This window comes from Geotrypetes seraphini, chromosome 2 (assembly GCF_902459505.1).
Source record: "Geotrypetes seraphini chromosome 2, aGeoSer1.1, whole genome shotgun sequence".
Taxonomy (NCBI): domain Eukaryota; kingdom Metazoa; phylum Chordata; class Amphibia; order Gymnophiona; family Dermophiidae; genus Geotrypetes; species Geotrypetes seraphini.
In genome coordinates this window covers 513,297,811-513,312,237 of record NC_047085.1, presented here as the reverse complement: position 1 = coordinate 513,312,237, position 14,427 = coordinate 513,297,811, and the positions used below count along the sequence as shown (strand labels likewise).

The 14,427-nt window shown below is 47.4% G+C and overlaps 1 protein-coding gene and 1 pseudogene across 6 annotated transcripts in view; one reads left to right on the top strand and one right to left on the bottom strand.

The window, feature by feature from the left end:
• LOC117355229 (zinc finger protein 850-like) overlaps positions 1–8,916 on the bottom strand; it is an 85,139-nt gene extending 76,223 nt beyond the window's left edge. For all 6 annotated transcript variants that reach the window (XM_033933489.1, XM_033933480.1, XM_033933482.1 and 3 more), the window contains exons 1-2: positions 8,746–8,916; positions 4,504–4,630 (exon numbers count right to left, since the gene is read on the bottom strand). In XM_033933489.1, the coding sequence (XP_033789380.1) occupies positions 4,504–4,630; positions 8,746–8,871 (253 nt within the window). In that variant the 5' untranslated portion in view covers positions 8,872–8,916. The remainder of the gene's footprint in view (positions 1–4,503; positions 4,631–8,745) is intronic.
• The window catches only part of LOC117355254, a 623,529-nt pseudogene that overhangs the window by 494,795 nt on the left and 114,307 nt on the right, over positions 1–14,427 (top strand).

Below are 14,427 nucleotides of genomic sequence, written 5' to 3'. Positions count from 1 at the left end.
GGGAACTACAGGCCGGTGAGCCTGACTTCAATTATAGGGAAGATGGTGGAAGCTATGATCAAGGACAGCATTTGCGAGCACATCGAGAGGAATAGCCTACTGAGAACAAGCCAGCACCGATTCTGTAAGGGAAGGTCGTGCCTAACGAACCTTCTGTACTTCTTTGAGGGAATAAGCAGTCGGGTGGACAATGGGGAAACCATAGACATCATTTACCTCGATTTTCAAAAGGCTTTTGACAAGGTGCCACATGAAAGGCTGCTTAGGAAGCTGTGGAACCACGGGGTGGGAGGGGATGTGCACAGATGGATCAAGCACTGGTTGTCGGGTAGACTGCAGAGGGTCGGAGTGAAGGGCCAATATTCTGACTGGCGGGGAGTCACAAGCGGTGTGCCACAGGGATCGGTGCTGGGGCCGTTACTCTTCAACATATTTATCAATGACCTGGAAAAGGAGGCAAAGTGCGAGGTTATAAAATTTGCAGACGATACCAAACTGTGCGGCAGAGTTAGGTCCAGGGAGGAGTGTGAGGACCTGCAAAGGGACCTGGACAAGCTGGAAGACTGGGCAAACAAATGGCAAATGCGCTTTAACATGTAAAAATGCAAGGTCATGCATATAGGGAAAAAGAACCCGTTGTTCAACTACAAATTGTGGGGGGCATTGTTGGGAGACGCAGACTTGAGAGAGACTTGGGTGTGCTGGTGGATGCATCACTGAAGCCATCTGCACAGTGCGCAGCAGTCTCGAAAAAAGCCAACAGGATGCTGGGCATCATAAAGAGGGGCATAACAACCAGGACGCGGGAAGTCATCATGCCATTGTATCGAGCGATGGTGTGTCCACATCTGGAATACTGCGTTCAGTATTGGTCGCCGCACCTCAAGAAGGACATGGCGGTACTTGAGAGAGTCCAAAGGAGAGCAACGAAACTGGTAAAAGGGCTGGAACACTGCCCATACGCCGAGAGGTTGGATAGGCTGGGGCTCTTCTCTCTGGAAAAAAGGAGGCTCAGGGGAGATATGATAGAGATCATGAGGGGCATAGAGAGGGTGGATAGGGACAGATTCCTCAGACTGAAGGGGACAACAAGTACGAGGGGGCATTCGGAGAAACTGAAGGGAGATAGGTTCAAAACAAATGCAAGGAAGTTTTTTTTCACCCAAAGGGTCGTGGACACTTGGAATGCGCTACCGGAGGAAGTGATCAGACAGAATACGGTTCCAGGATTCAAACAAGGATTGGATGGATTCCTGAGGGATAAAGGGATCGTGGGATACTGAGGGAGGAGCTGGGATGTAACACAAGTATAGAAAGCTAATCAGGTAATAAGTATAGAAACCGAACCAGGTCGTGCATGTGCAAGACCGGAGGGTTAGGACTTCGATGGGAAGATAGGACTTCAATGAGAAACCAAGGTGGCAAGGGAGCCCCTTCTGGTGATTCAGACAGGTCGTGACCTGTTTAGGCCGCCGCGGGAGCGGACTGCCGGGCAGGATGGGCCTATGGTCTGACCCGGCAGAGGCACTGCTTATGTTCTTATGAATATACATGAGGTCTATTTGCATGCACTGCTTTCATTGTATGCTAATAGATCTCATGCATATTCATTGGGGAAATCCTGAAAACCCGACTGGACTGCGGCCCTCGAGGACCGACATTTGACACCCCTGCACTAAACTGTTCAAAGTTGTTAAAACGCATGTGGATTGTGAAAAATTGCTGGCAGACCTTAGGAAATTGGAAGACTGGCTGTCCATGTGGCAGATATCAAGCCCTCCTGTTGGGATGAATCGGTATATAAAATCAAAGATTAGATTAGATGAAATTTAATGTGGACAAATGCAAAGTGATGCACATTGGGAAGAATAACCAGATGCTAGGGTCCACCTTGGGGATTAGCGCCCAAGAAAAGGATCTGGGTGTCATCGGCGGCAGTGGCCAAAAAAGCAAACAGGATGCTAGGAATGATTTAAAAAGGGATGGTTAACTAAACTAAGAATATTATAATGCCTCTGCTCCATGGTGTGACCTCATCTGCAGTATTGCGTTCAATTCTGGTCTCCTTATCTCAAAGAGCAACCAAGATGTTAAAGGGAATAGAACTCCTCTCATATGAAGAAAGACTAAAACGATTAGGACTCTTCAGCTTGGAAAAGAGAAGGCTGAGGGGAGATATGATTGAAATCTACAAAATCCTGAGTGGAGCAGAATGGGTACAAGTGGATCGATTTGACACACTGTCAAAAATTACAAAGACTGGGGGACACTCGATGAAGTTACAAGGAAATACTTTTAAAACCAATAGGAGGAAATGTTTTTCACTCAGAGAATAGTTAAGCTCTGGAACACGTTACCAGCGTCTGTTCTCCTCTCTCTCTTCCCTTCCAACCAGCATCTTCTCCCCTCCCCACTTCCATCCAGCGTCTGCACCTTCCTCTCTCTCCACTTCTCTTCAGAGTCTGCTCTCCTCTCCCTCCCTTTCAGCATCTGTTACCCTTCCCCCTTTCCCTCCACTTCCCTTCAGAGCCACTGAACCTCTTCCCCTCGTCGGGCCACCTTTCTCCCTTCCCCTCACCTTTGCGGGTGCTCTTCAGAGTTTTCTGTTTCTGAGTATCCGGACATGGCAACATTTTCACAAATCTCGCATGACTGTCCCAAAGCTTCTCCTGTGACGCAAGCCGTCGAGGTGGAAACAGGAAGTGCATCAGAGGAGAAGCTTTGGGACAGTCGCATTGAGACTTGTGAAAATGTTGCCGCGTTCAGATACTCAGAAACGGAAAACTCTGGAGCACCTGTGAAGTTGAGGGGAAGAGATGTCCATTGCCGGCAGTTCTCTCATGGCCTGTCTATCAGACGAGGGGAAGAGAGGGGAAGAGATGCCCGTTGCTGGCATTACTCTCGTGGCCCAGCTATCAGACGGCCGCGGACCACTAGTGGGCCGCAGACTGGGGGTTTGGGACCCCTGCCCTAGAGTAAATGAGGGACAGGGGAGATATGATTCAGATGTTCAAATACTTCAAAGGTATTAACATAGAACAAAATCTATTCCAGAGAAAGGAAAATGGTAAAACCAGAGGGCATAATTTGAGGTTGAGGGATAGCAGATTCAAGAGTAATGTTAGGAAATTCTTCTTTACGGAGAGGGTGGTTGATGTGTGGAATGTGCTCCTGAGGGAGATGGAGGAGAAGAAAACGGTGACAGAGTTCAAACAGAGGATATCTAATCAGAAAATAATTGGAGGAACTAAGGTCAGCACTGGGCAGGCTTCCACGGCCTGTGTTCCCTATATGGACATTCAGTTGAGGACAGGCTGGGGAGGGTTTTGATGGCTGGGATGGTTAAGATGGGCTGGAGTGAGCTTTGATGGAGACTTCAGTAGACGGAACCTAAGCACACTATTGGGCAGGGCTTTGGGTTTCTGGCCCAGAAATATTTAAGAAAATACTAAATTAATTTATGGAGCATGTATGGTTGAGCAGACTGGATGGACCACTCGGGTCTTTATCTGCCGTCATTTGCTATGTCACTATGCTCTCTAGGCTCATATTATATTTTGGTCCTATCACAGGTGACCAGATAATTACCTCAATGTTTCTCTCTAGAGAATATTGTAAATTCTCGAAAGAGCCAAATTATCAGCCTACAGAAGCTTCATGTGTGGAAGAAAAGCAAGATAAAGGTTGAAAAGTGGGAAAACAAGGACTGATCCTGGGAAGGGCAGGGGGAGATCATTTTTTAAGGGCCTGACCTGATGTTAAGAACAAAAGACTAGGCTTCCTGGGTCAGACCAATGGTTCATCAAGCCCATTCTCACGGTGGCCAATCCAAGTCACTAGTCCCTGGCCAAAACCCAAAGAGTAGCAACATTCCATGCTACCGATCCAGAAATAGAAGTTGGTGAGACTATTTTGTATTACCCTTATCACATGGTGATCCTGGAGACAATTTTGGAGCATTTGGAGCAGTTCACAGTGTCAGATAATGCTAGAAGCTGACCATTACACCTTATCTTTCGTTGGACTCAAAGACCACTTCCAGGTATATTATAATCTTCTGCAGTCCGATTCTGACCATTTGGGCTACTCTGACCCTGCATTTTAGCTCTTCTTCAAGAAACAGAGAATAATCTGTCCCTGATTTCAAAGGGAGAAAACTTGTAGGACACACAAGATGTGGTAAGAGCAGATAGCGTAGCTGGTTTTAAGAAAGGTTTGGATAAGTTCCTGGAGGAAAAGTCTATAGTCTGTTATTGCTTGCCCTGTATCGGAATATTGCTACTCCTTGGGTTTTGGCCAGGTACTACTGACCTGGAATGGCCACTGTGAGAACGAGCTACTGGGCTTGATGGATCATTAGTCTGACCCAGTAAGGCTATTTTTATGTTCTTATGTCTTATGGTCCCTCCCACTGTCAGCTTAAGATAGAGGTTAGTACAGAGAGATCCTGATCACACTTGGAAGTTTCTGGAGCAAAGGAAGTGCAGAAAAATGTCTCCTTACCTAGGGAGATCAGAGTCTCATAATTCTCCTTCATCACCTCCCTGTAAAGCTCCTTCTGCCCTTCATCTAAATATTCCCACTCCTCCTGGGAGAAAGAGACAGCCACGTCCTCAAACTTCACCTGCATCTGAAACACAAACCAGGAACACCCTCAGCGCCTTCTGCATCACCATCAGCCATTATTGTATACTTGTGCATGTAAGTTACTTAGGGCTAGATTCACTAAGCCCACCGATCAAGTTCCAACCACTTAGCGACCCCTTTGCGACCTGATTCACTAACCTCTGTCCTGCTCATCCTCCGACCCGCACATGCAAATGAGGGGAAACGGCATTCAAATGTAGGCAAGCAGAGATTCACTAAAAAAAAGAAAAGCAACACTGACTGGGCTGGCCAATCAGCAAACAAGCGACTGCTGGGGACCAGTCGTTCAGTGCTTTCCGACTACATATCCTGCTCTCTGCCCCAAATATGCTGCTCTCTGCCCCAAATTCGTGATTCTCCTGCGTCCTGCTCTGCCCTGAATCTCCTGATCTCTGCCCTGAAGCTGTGATTCTCCTGTGCCCTTCTCTGCCCCGAAGCCGCAATTCTCCTGCTGCCCTGCTCTGCTCTGAAGCCGCGATTCTCCTGCACCCTGCTCTGCCCTGAAGCCGCAATTCTCCTGCTGCCCTGCTCTGCCCCAAATCTCCTGCTCTCTGCCCTGAAGCCGCAATTCTCCTGCGCCCTGCTCTGCCCCGAAGCCGCAATTCTCCTGCGCCCTGCTCTGCCCCGAATCTCCTGCTCTCTGCCCTGAAGCCGCGATTCTCCTGCGCCCTGCTCTGCCCCGAATCTCCTGATCTCTGCCCTGAAGCTGTGATTCTCCTGCGTCCTGCTCTGCCCCAAATCTCCTGCTCTCTGCCCTGAAGCCGCGATTCTCCTGTGCCCTGCTCTGCCCCGAATCTCCTGATCTCTGCCCTGAAGCTGTGATTCTCCTGCGTCCTGCTCTGCCCCAAATCTCCTGCTCTCTGCCCTGAAGCCGCGATTCTCCTGCGCCCTGCTCTGCTCTGAAGCCGCGATTCTCCTGCACCCTGCTCTGCCCTGAAGCCGCAATTCTCCTGCTGCCCTGCTCTGCTCTGAAGCCGCGATTCTCCTGCACCCTGCTCTGCCCTGAAGCCGCAATTCTCCTGCTGCCCTGCTCTGCCCCAAATCTCCTGCTCTCTGCCCTGAAGCCGCAATTCTCCTGCGCCCTGCTCTGCCCTGAAGCTGCGATTCTCCTGCGCCCTGCTCTGCCCCGAATCTCCTGCTCTCTGCCCTGAAGCCGCGATTCTCCTGCGCCCTGCTCTGCCCTAAAGCTGCGATTCTCCTGCGCCCTGCTCTGCCCCAAATCTCCTGCCTTTCCCCGCTGTGCAAGCCTGTGGTTTTAACCCGCAGGTTAAAACCACGGGCTTGCCAAAAAGTTTTAAAAAGTCAAAAAAGTAAAATTTAGCTCTACCGGGCATGGAGGGCCAGCACTTTTGCAGACCCTCTACAGATGGTCTGCACATGCGTTGGGATCGCTATAGAGCAATCCAGGCAGGCGGTTTGGGGCGGGATCCCAATTGTTCTCATTTGCATGAGGGCGATTCGTGAATCAGCCTCCCCCGGACATGGATAGGATCCTTCATGGATCGGATCCCTTAGTGAATCTAGTGGGAGGCGTACTTGTGGATGGAGCATGGATGAGTTGTAAAGTGACTTATACGTCTTACAGAATATGGTGGAATTTTTCAAGTAAAATGGAATAACATACTGGATTCCTGATGTAGGGGATCTTTGTGTTGTGCAAGTCCTGAAATATGTATGTAATATTGTGAGCCACCTTGGATAAAAGCGGATTAAAAATGTTTAGGTTGCTATTGTTCACCATTGTACACTGTCGAGTATGTGGCTATTAGCTGGTTTCTTTTTACTGGGGTTCACTCTGGGGCAGTTGTGGTCCCTTGTATTTTGAAAAAAATTGAATAAGCATCGATACAACAGCAACAAAATGATTTAAATAACTAAATAAATTGCCTCGAGAATGAATGTGACTATTGAGCAGACCAGATGGATAACGTGATCATTGTGACCAACTCAGCACCAGTGCTGGCTTGCTCCCAAGAGAATGCAGCATCAGGAACTTAAGGTCCCTTACCAAAAGAGCTGACCAGGTCAGTAGCCATAGTCAGGAGTTAGCTGGCTACTCCCCAGGCAGTGAAGCTGAGTAAGTCAGGGACTGGTTACCCAGCCACACACAAAGGACACCTCAGGAAAGGTTTATTTCTGAGCCAAGAAGGTTTACTGTTTTTAAAGAGAAGCCTGTTATTTTGAGACAGTCCCTTACAAAATTGCCAACCTGGCCATTCTGACTTGAGCCCAGTAAAAGGGTTGAATAAAAACTCTTTTTTCTTTACACTGACTGTTTTGTAGGGTGGTGATTTTGGGCTACTACAGCTGGTCCTGGGCAAGCTCCCGGGCCAGTGCTTTCTCCTAAGGGCTACCTTAGTTCCAGGGGAACACGCCAGGGATCCGAATCTAGTCCCCACCAGCGCCTTCTGCTGTCCTGACTAGAGGCCTGGTGGGCGACACTATATGTTTTTAGGCAACCTATCCCGTTGTCCCCCAACACAGCTTTGGGACACCGAAATGTCCCATTTTCAGAAAGAGAGCAACCCAGTGTAACAATTTCCAAAAAGGGCGCGAAAAATAAAAAACTCGGAGGTTACCGCAGTGATGACAGCGCATTGCGCAATATGTCTCGCACACATGCAAGTTGGTCAGAAGCCTGCTACTTGAATTTAGCTACAGGCTGTCACCATTTTTTAGTGTCGGGACAGCGTTTCACCTCCAAAAGCAAAAAACAAGCGCTTCCACTTTAAGGACTTTTGTGTACGCAGGCAGCAAGTTTAGCTAACGATTGCATTGCATTAGTGATTTCTATTCCGCTATTACCTTGTGGTTCAAGGCGGATTACATAAGATTTCTCAGGAGGTTTCCAGAATTGTAACTTTGCATTAGAATTATCATAAGAATTACATAGGAATTACATAAGAATTTACGGGAACTAGAAACATTTTAGATTTGAAAGGGGTAGAAATTGTCCATCGTGTTTCAGCCTCAGCACCCTGGTTAATGAGTTGATTCCAGCACGAGCGGCCCCGGTGTTCTATTTTTCCGCCGCAATAATCTCGGCTAGGAAGCTCAGTGGGTTCTTCTTTTTTAAAAGGAAAAGTAGGGTCCTTTTCAACAAAGGGTTCTCTCAATGTAAGGAAGAGTCTCCTGCCCTTTAGCGGCTCTAGTCTCTGGGTGGATATTTGCCGTAGCTGCCGTCTCTGTGGATTTTTGTATCAGCTGTTGGTAGCGTTTAATTTCAACTTTGAAAGTTTTTTTTGTTATAAGTTTGGCAATTAAACACAGCGCTTTATTCTGTATTAACTACGGGCTCCTTTTGCAAAGCCACGCTAGCGGTTTTAGTGCGTGCTAGCCGAAAATCTACCGCGTGTTGAGGCCTTAGCGCGGCTTTGTACAAGGAGCCCTGAGTAAATTGATCAATACTATTACCTAAACATTAGTAGATGTCCTGTTTTGAGGAAAAAAATAATAAATGGTCACGTTACGGATGGACCATGAGGTGAGGAGTGGCCAAGTGGCTGAGCTGCTCCCAGAGGCTGAATGGAATCCCAGGGCTGCTCCTTAATCCTCCATTGCCCCAGCTACAAACTAAGGGCTTGATTCACCGTGAGCGATCCGATCTGTGTCCGGGGGGCTGATTCACATATCACCCTCATGCAAATGAGGGCAATCGGAATCATGCCCCCAACTGACCGCCCGGATTGCTCTACAGCGATCCCGAGGCATACGCAAACCTTCTGTAGATGGTCTGGTCCTCAATGCCTGGCAGAGGAGGAAAAGTGTAGTTACTTACCTGTAACGTAGGTTCTCCGTGGACAGCAGGATAGTCATACGCAAACCTTCTGTAGATGGTCTGGTCCTCAATGCCTGGCAGAGGAGGAAGCCTACTTTTTTTTTCTTTGCAAGCCCGTGGTTTTAACCCGCTTTAAACCTGAGGAAAGGCAGGAGAGATTAGGGGCGGCAGAAGGCAGGGCAGTTGGAAAGGACCTGAGCAACTGGTCCTCAGCAGTCGCTTATTTTGGATCACGTCAGCCCAGTCAAACTATTCCAAGTCCCCTCCCCCCATCTTGCCCCTCCCCCTGCCAGGAAAAGTGGGGGTGGGGGAGCTCCTACCTGAGCAGATGCTCCTGCAGCCATTTCTCTCTGGGCTTTGGACATTTGGGGTTCTTCTTCCTCTACTTCAGGGCTGGGAGGAGAGAGAAGAGCAGAAGCTGAAAAACTGGAGAATTGAGGCTCCATGGACGACTCTTTCCTTTGTTGAGCGGAAAGTTCAGCCCATCACCTTTTTCCGGCTCCCAGGGAAATTCTAAACAATGAGCTGAAACTCCTCCTCCTTTCTGCCTTCTCCGTTCTGGGGGGCTGACCAATGAGCACTAAAAGGGGCAGAGCTCCCTTGTGACATCACCAGCCTTCTCGGCTCCTCCCCCAATTCCTTCCTAATCCTGAGGGAGGCGATTCCCCCCAACAAACAACTTGGGATCCTGCACAGGCAACACATTAGTATTATTATGTTATATTTAGAGAATGACATGGGGGAAAAAATTGTCCCTGTCCCTGGGAGCTCAGTCCCTGCAAACTGTCTGATTCGATCTGCAGAAGCCTTGAATAGTTATGATTTCATATTGAATTGATTTTATTCAAGTATAAAAAGAAACTATTCTGTACAATTGTCATTTTATAAATCATATATAATACAGAACAAGGATAAGGGAACTTGTATGCTGCCTTTTTTTTACTTTGACAACACTGGAGGATTAAGTGACTTTCCCAAGGTCAGAAGGAGCAGCACTGCGATCAGATCTCACAACCTCTGGGTGCAGAAGCAGTGCCGGGTTTTGAAAAGCTGTCCGGACCCCCCTCAAAAGGAGCCCGTGTCCGTGGTAATCCGGACATACTATAGGAACGAATCTCAAATTGGGCCAGTTCTCTCAACCTACATCTCCACTGAGTCGCTGGGGATGAATCCTCTGAGACCCAATTGGGCAAGATCAGCTTTTTAACTAAAAGTGTAGCATTGTATAGGAATCTGCATTGGGGCAGGGTAAATCCCTACTCCCAAAGTGGTTCCTGAAATCCCAAAAGAAGTATCCCATAGTCCCATGCCACAGATCGGTGGACAGCAGTCTCAAGGATGACCAAGAGCTCCTGCCAAATAGCAAGCTTAGTACACTCTAGGAAAGAATGAATATAAGTGCCATTCCCACATCCCAAGCGGTGCTCCTCTGTGCCTAGTCATTACATTACATTAATGACTTCGATTCCGCCCGTACCTTGAAACTAGCTGGACATTGCCAGGAAAATGACAATTTAGGGTTTTGGATTACAAAACGATGACTGGACAGTTCCAGGAAATTTTTTTTTTTATTATTAATAAATGTTTATTGAAAATTTTTAGAAATATACAAACCAGAGTATGAATATCAGGGACATCCCAAGTGAAAGCAAACATACAAAGAGTCCCAGCAATAAATCGACAGAGCACCTAAAAACCCCCCCAGCAATACAATCAAGCCCCCGATATCCATCAATAACCAGAACTCCACATACCACCCCCCACCCCCAAGCTCCACCACCAGCAAAGAGGGACCCCCTGTTGTTTCTGCAGGAGAGCCCCCCCAGTCCACAATCCCCCCCCACCCCACAGAAGTAAGCTCAAAATAAAGAATCTATTTTGTCAAGTAGTAATGTCCAAGTCCGGGTATAAGTATAATAGTAACCATGACGCTTTGCAATAGACAGTTCCATATTACTGATAAACCGAAGCTTTAAAGCCCAGTTCAGTTTAGTGGGTGCCAGGACCCTCTTCCAATGGGCGGCAATCAAGCATTTAGCTGCCGCTAGACCCCAGCGCCGAAGCTTAGTTTGCCATGAACGCAAACAGACATTATAAAGGCCTAGCAAACAACCCTGTGGAGAAAAGGGCAAAATAATTTGTAACAATTGTGATAAACAACCCACCACCTGCCTCCAGAAAGGCTGTAGAACGGGACAGTCCCACCAAATAAGTAAAAATGTCCCCAGGGCCAGCCCACATCTCCAACACAGGGCCGAAGCACCAGGAAACATACATTGGAGACTCACCGTTGTATAATACCACCTGATAACAACTTTATAGGCATTTTCCTGGATAAGTGCACAAGAGGAGGCCTTGCCCACTTCAGTACAAATCGTAGCCCACTCCTGAGCAGAAAATGTACAGTTCAAATCCACCTCCCAAGCCCTTTGATAGAGAGACGGAAAAGAAAAGGAGCCCCGAATATATTGGTAAAGAACAGAGATAGGTTTAGGAAGGCTCTTGAGAGTGAACCACATGTGAGCAAAAGGATCAAGAGATTGAAAGGACCCCCTATCCCACCCCTGAGACTGAAGAAAATGACGTATTTGAGAATAGGCCAGAAAATCCCCTCTGGGCAAGGCATTACTAAGCTGGAAAGTTTCAAAAGACACCAGGACCCCCTTCTGAAGCACATCTCGAAAGGTACGCAACCCAGATCGTGCCCACCGTACAAAAGTAGGATTCTCCCTCCCGACAGGGAACATGGGCTCTTCCCGCACCGCACCAAAAATCGACGGGACTACCCCGGCCCCCCAACGCCGACGGGTATCACACCACAATTTCAAAAGATGTTCTAAAAACGGGTTCCCCGGAACCGCTAATCTCACAACACCAGTGGAAGAAGACCAAAGCCAATACTTCAAACAATGGGGACCCACAAAATGTTGTTCCATGCACACCGCCAGCTTAGAATCTGCAATCTCCCAATCTAGCAAAAGCCGTAATTGAGCAAGCCCGGAAATACCAAAACAGATTTGGTACAGCACGCCCCCCTCTTGACCTAGCTGCCCACAAAGCAGCCCTAGAAATACGAGGAGGTCTCCCCTGCCAAATAAAACGAAAAAGCAAAGTATGTAACTGCTTCAAAACCAGAGAGGGGACAGGAATCGGTAACGTTTGGAAAAGGAAAAACAAGCGAAGTAAGACATTCATTTTAAGAACTGCTATGCGACCCCACCACGACAACCAAAACCCATTCCAGCGTTGAATGTCATTCCGAATCTGTTGAATAATCCTCACATAGTTAACGGCATACAAATGGGATAAATCTGCAGGCAATCGAATCCCCAAGTAGCGGATAACCCCAGGATCCCAGCGAAAGGGAAACCTGGCAGCCAAGCAAAGTTGATCTGCTTCTCGCAAATTAACACTCAATAATTCCGATTTATCCATATTCACCGTAAACCCCGAAACCCGCCCATACTCCAAAAAAAGATCAACAAGAATCGGCAATGAGGCATCTCGGTCCCGAACATACAATAACACATCATCGGCAAACAGGGCTAAACGATGTTCGAAATCTCCAACCGTCACACCCATTAAATCCCCATGCTCCCGAATACGAATGGCCAGGGGTTCCATAGAAAGGGCAAACAACAAGGGAGACAGAGGACAACCCTGTCGAGTACCCCTAGCTATGGAAAAAAATTCACTATAACCCCCATTAATGCGAACAGTGGCCTTAGGAGCCTTATGAAAGGCTTGCACCCAGGCCAAAAAGAAAGAGCCCAACCCCATCTTGTGCAGCACTCTCCATAAAAACTCCCACGCTACCTGATCGAAAACCTTCTCAGCATCAATGGCCAAAAAGGCAATTTTAGCTGAAGTCTGCTGTGCGGCCCACAGGAGATGTAACGTTCTTCTAATATTATCACAAACCTGCCGCCTTTGAACAAAACCAGATTGATCCAAATGCACCAGGGAGGGAAGTACCCTACCCAAACGAAGAGCCAAAACTTTCGCTAAAATTTTTGCTTCAGTATTCAACAATGAAATCTGACGGTACGATCCACACCCAGTAGGGTCTCTACCCGGCTTAAGCAAGACCGATATCCCGGCCTCCCCCATAGAGGTGGGCAAGGGGGAACCATCCCGCACCCCATTTGCTACGCGAACCAACAGCGGCGCAAGAACCTCACGAAAAAGTTTATAAAACTGATTAGTATACCCATCCAGTCCAGGCGATTTTCCCAATTTCAAATTAGCAATGACTCCCAGAACTTCCCCCAACTCAATAGGTTCATTAAGAAAATCCCTATCAGACTCCGAAAGCTGAGGAAGCTGCAACGCAGACAGATACCCCTCAATAGCAGTGGAATCCCGCCCCATCAAAGCCTGATAAAGGTCAGAATAATAAGAAAGGAAAACCGACCTAATAGACGAATCAGTACAGTGCGAGGTACCCGCGGAATCCCGTACACTTGTAATAGCCGCTCTCGCCTGCTTCAACTTAATAAGTCGAGCCAAGCGAGACGCAGATGTGTTATTATACTCATAAACCGTTTGTCGAAAACGCGACCTCAAGAACTCATACTCTTCCATCTGCAATAAAGAAAGTTCCGCACGTACCTTAACAAGTTGCTCATATACTAAAGGGTCCTGGTGTCTCTGATGCAACCTCGCCAACCGCTCCAGCTGTTCATGAAGGATCAAAGAGCGCAGTGCATGCATTTTTTTACGGCGAGCACCCCATTTAATAAAAACACCCCGGACCACCACCTTCAGCGCATCCCACAAAGTAGCATCGCTAACCGTGTTATTATCATTATTCTGAAGGTACTGGTCCACGGTCATACCCACCTCGCGCACCACAGCCGGATCTTTCAATAAACACTCATTGTCTCCAAAAACGACATCCCTCCCCCTCCCAGAAACCCGCACAGGCTACCCACACTGGCGCATGATCAGAAACTTGGATAGCGCCAATCTCCGCCTGTCGAATCCCACCCCACAAATTACGATGAACCCATAGCCCATCTATATGCGCATACGATCTATGTGCATGAGAATAATGAGTATAGGAGCGCTGCATTGGATGAGACAACCTCCAACAATCTACCAAGCCCAGAGTAGAAAACAGAGATAGTAGAGCCCGTCTAGAGGCCTTAGACGGAGAGCGAGTCCCACCCACAGAATGATCCAAATTAACATCGGGTATAACATTAAAATCCCCACCAAGATACACAGACCCTTTCACAAAATCCACCAAATCAGTTCTAAGGGACTCAAAATATCTCGCCTGTCCTGTATTGGGACCATACAAATTGATAATAGTGATGGGACGGCCCTGCAAAGTTGCCACCAGAGCCAGAAATCTCCCATCACCATCACGATAGACTTGATTCAAGTTTCAAGTTTATTAAAGTTTTTGATGAATCGCTTAATCATACTTCAAAGCGATGAACAATCATAAAAAAAAAACAATTAAAATTACAATATTAAAAGTAATACATTATTTAAACATAAACATTAAAATAAACTAGACTATATACAAACTTAACAAACAAGAACAAAAAGGCGAAGGGGATTAGAACTACAAATTATTATAGAAAAGGTGGTCAGGTAAAAACACAAGGTTAGGAATTTAAGATGCATGGTCAAATACAACATTATTAATTAATTCAAGATTAAGAATTATTGCTCAAAAGCATCTTTGAAAAGGAATGTTCACCACAAGACCCAGCCCCTTTCTGACTAATATGGCCAACCCTCCCACCCTCTTCCCAGGTGCCGACCCCTGGTGGGTCCAGATCTGATCAAAAGAGGGGGAGCGTAACACTGCCACATCACGAGGCCTCAAGTGTGTTTCCTGAAGTAAACAAACATCCCATTGCATGCGGACCAATTTCTTATACACAATACTACGCTTACCCGGACTATTAAGTCCATTAACATTCCATGAACCTACGGTGAAAAGCTTATCACCCACCCGCCCCTTGCCACCCCTCACCCTAGCCCCA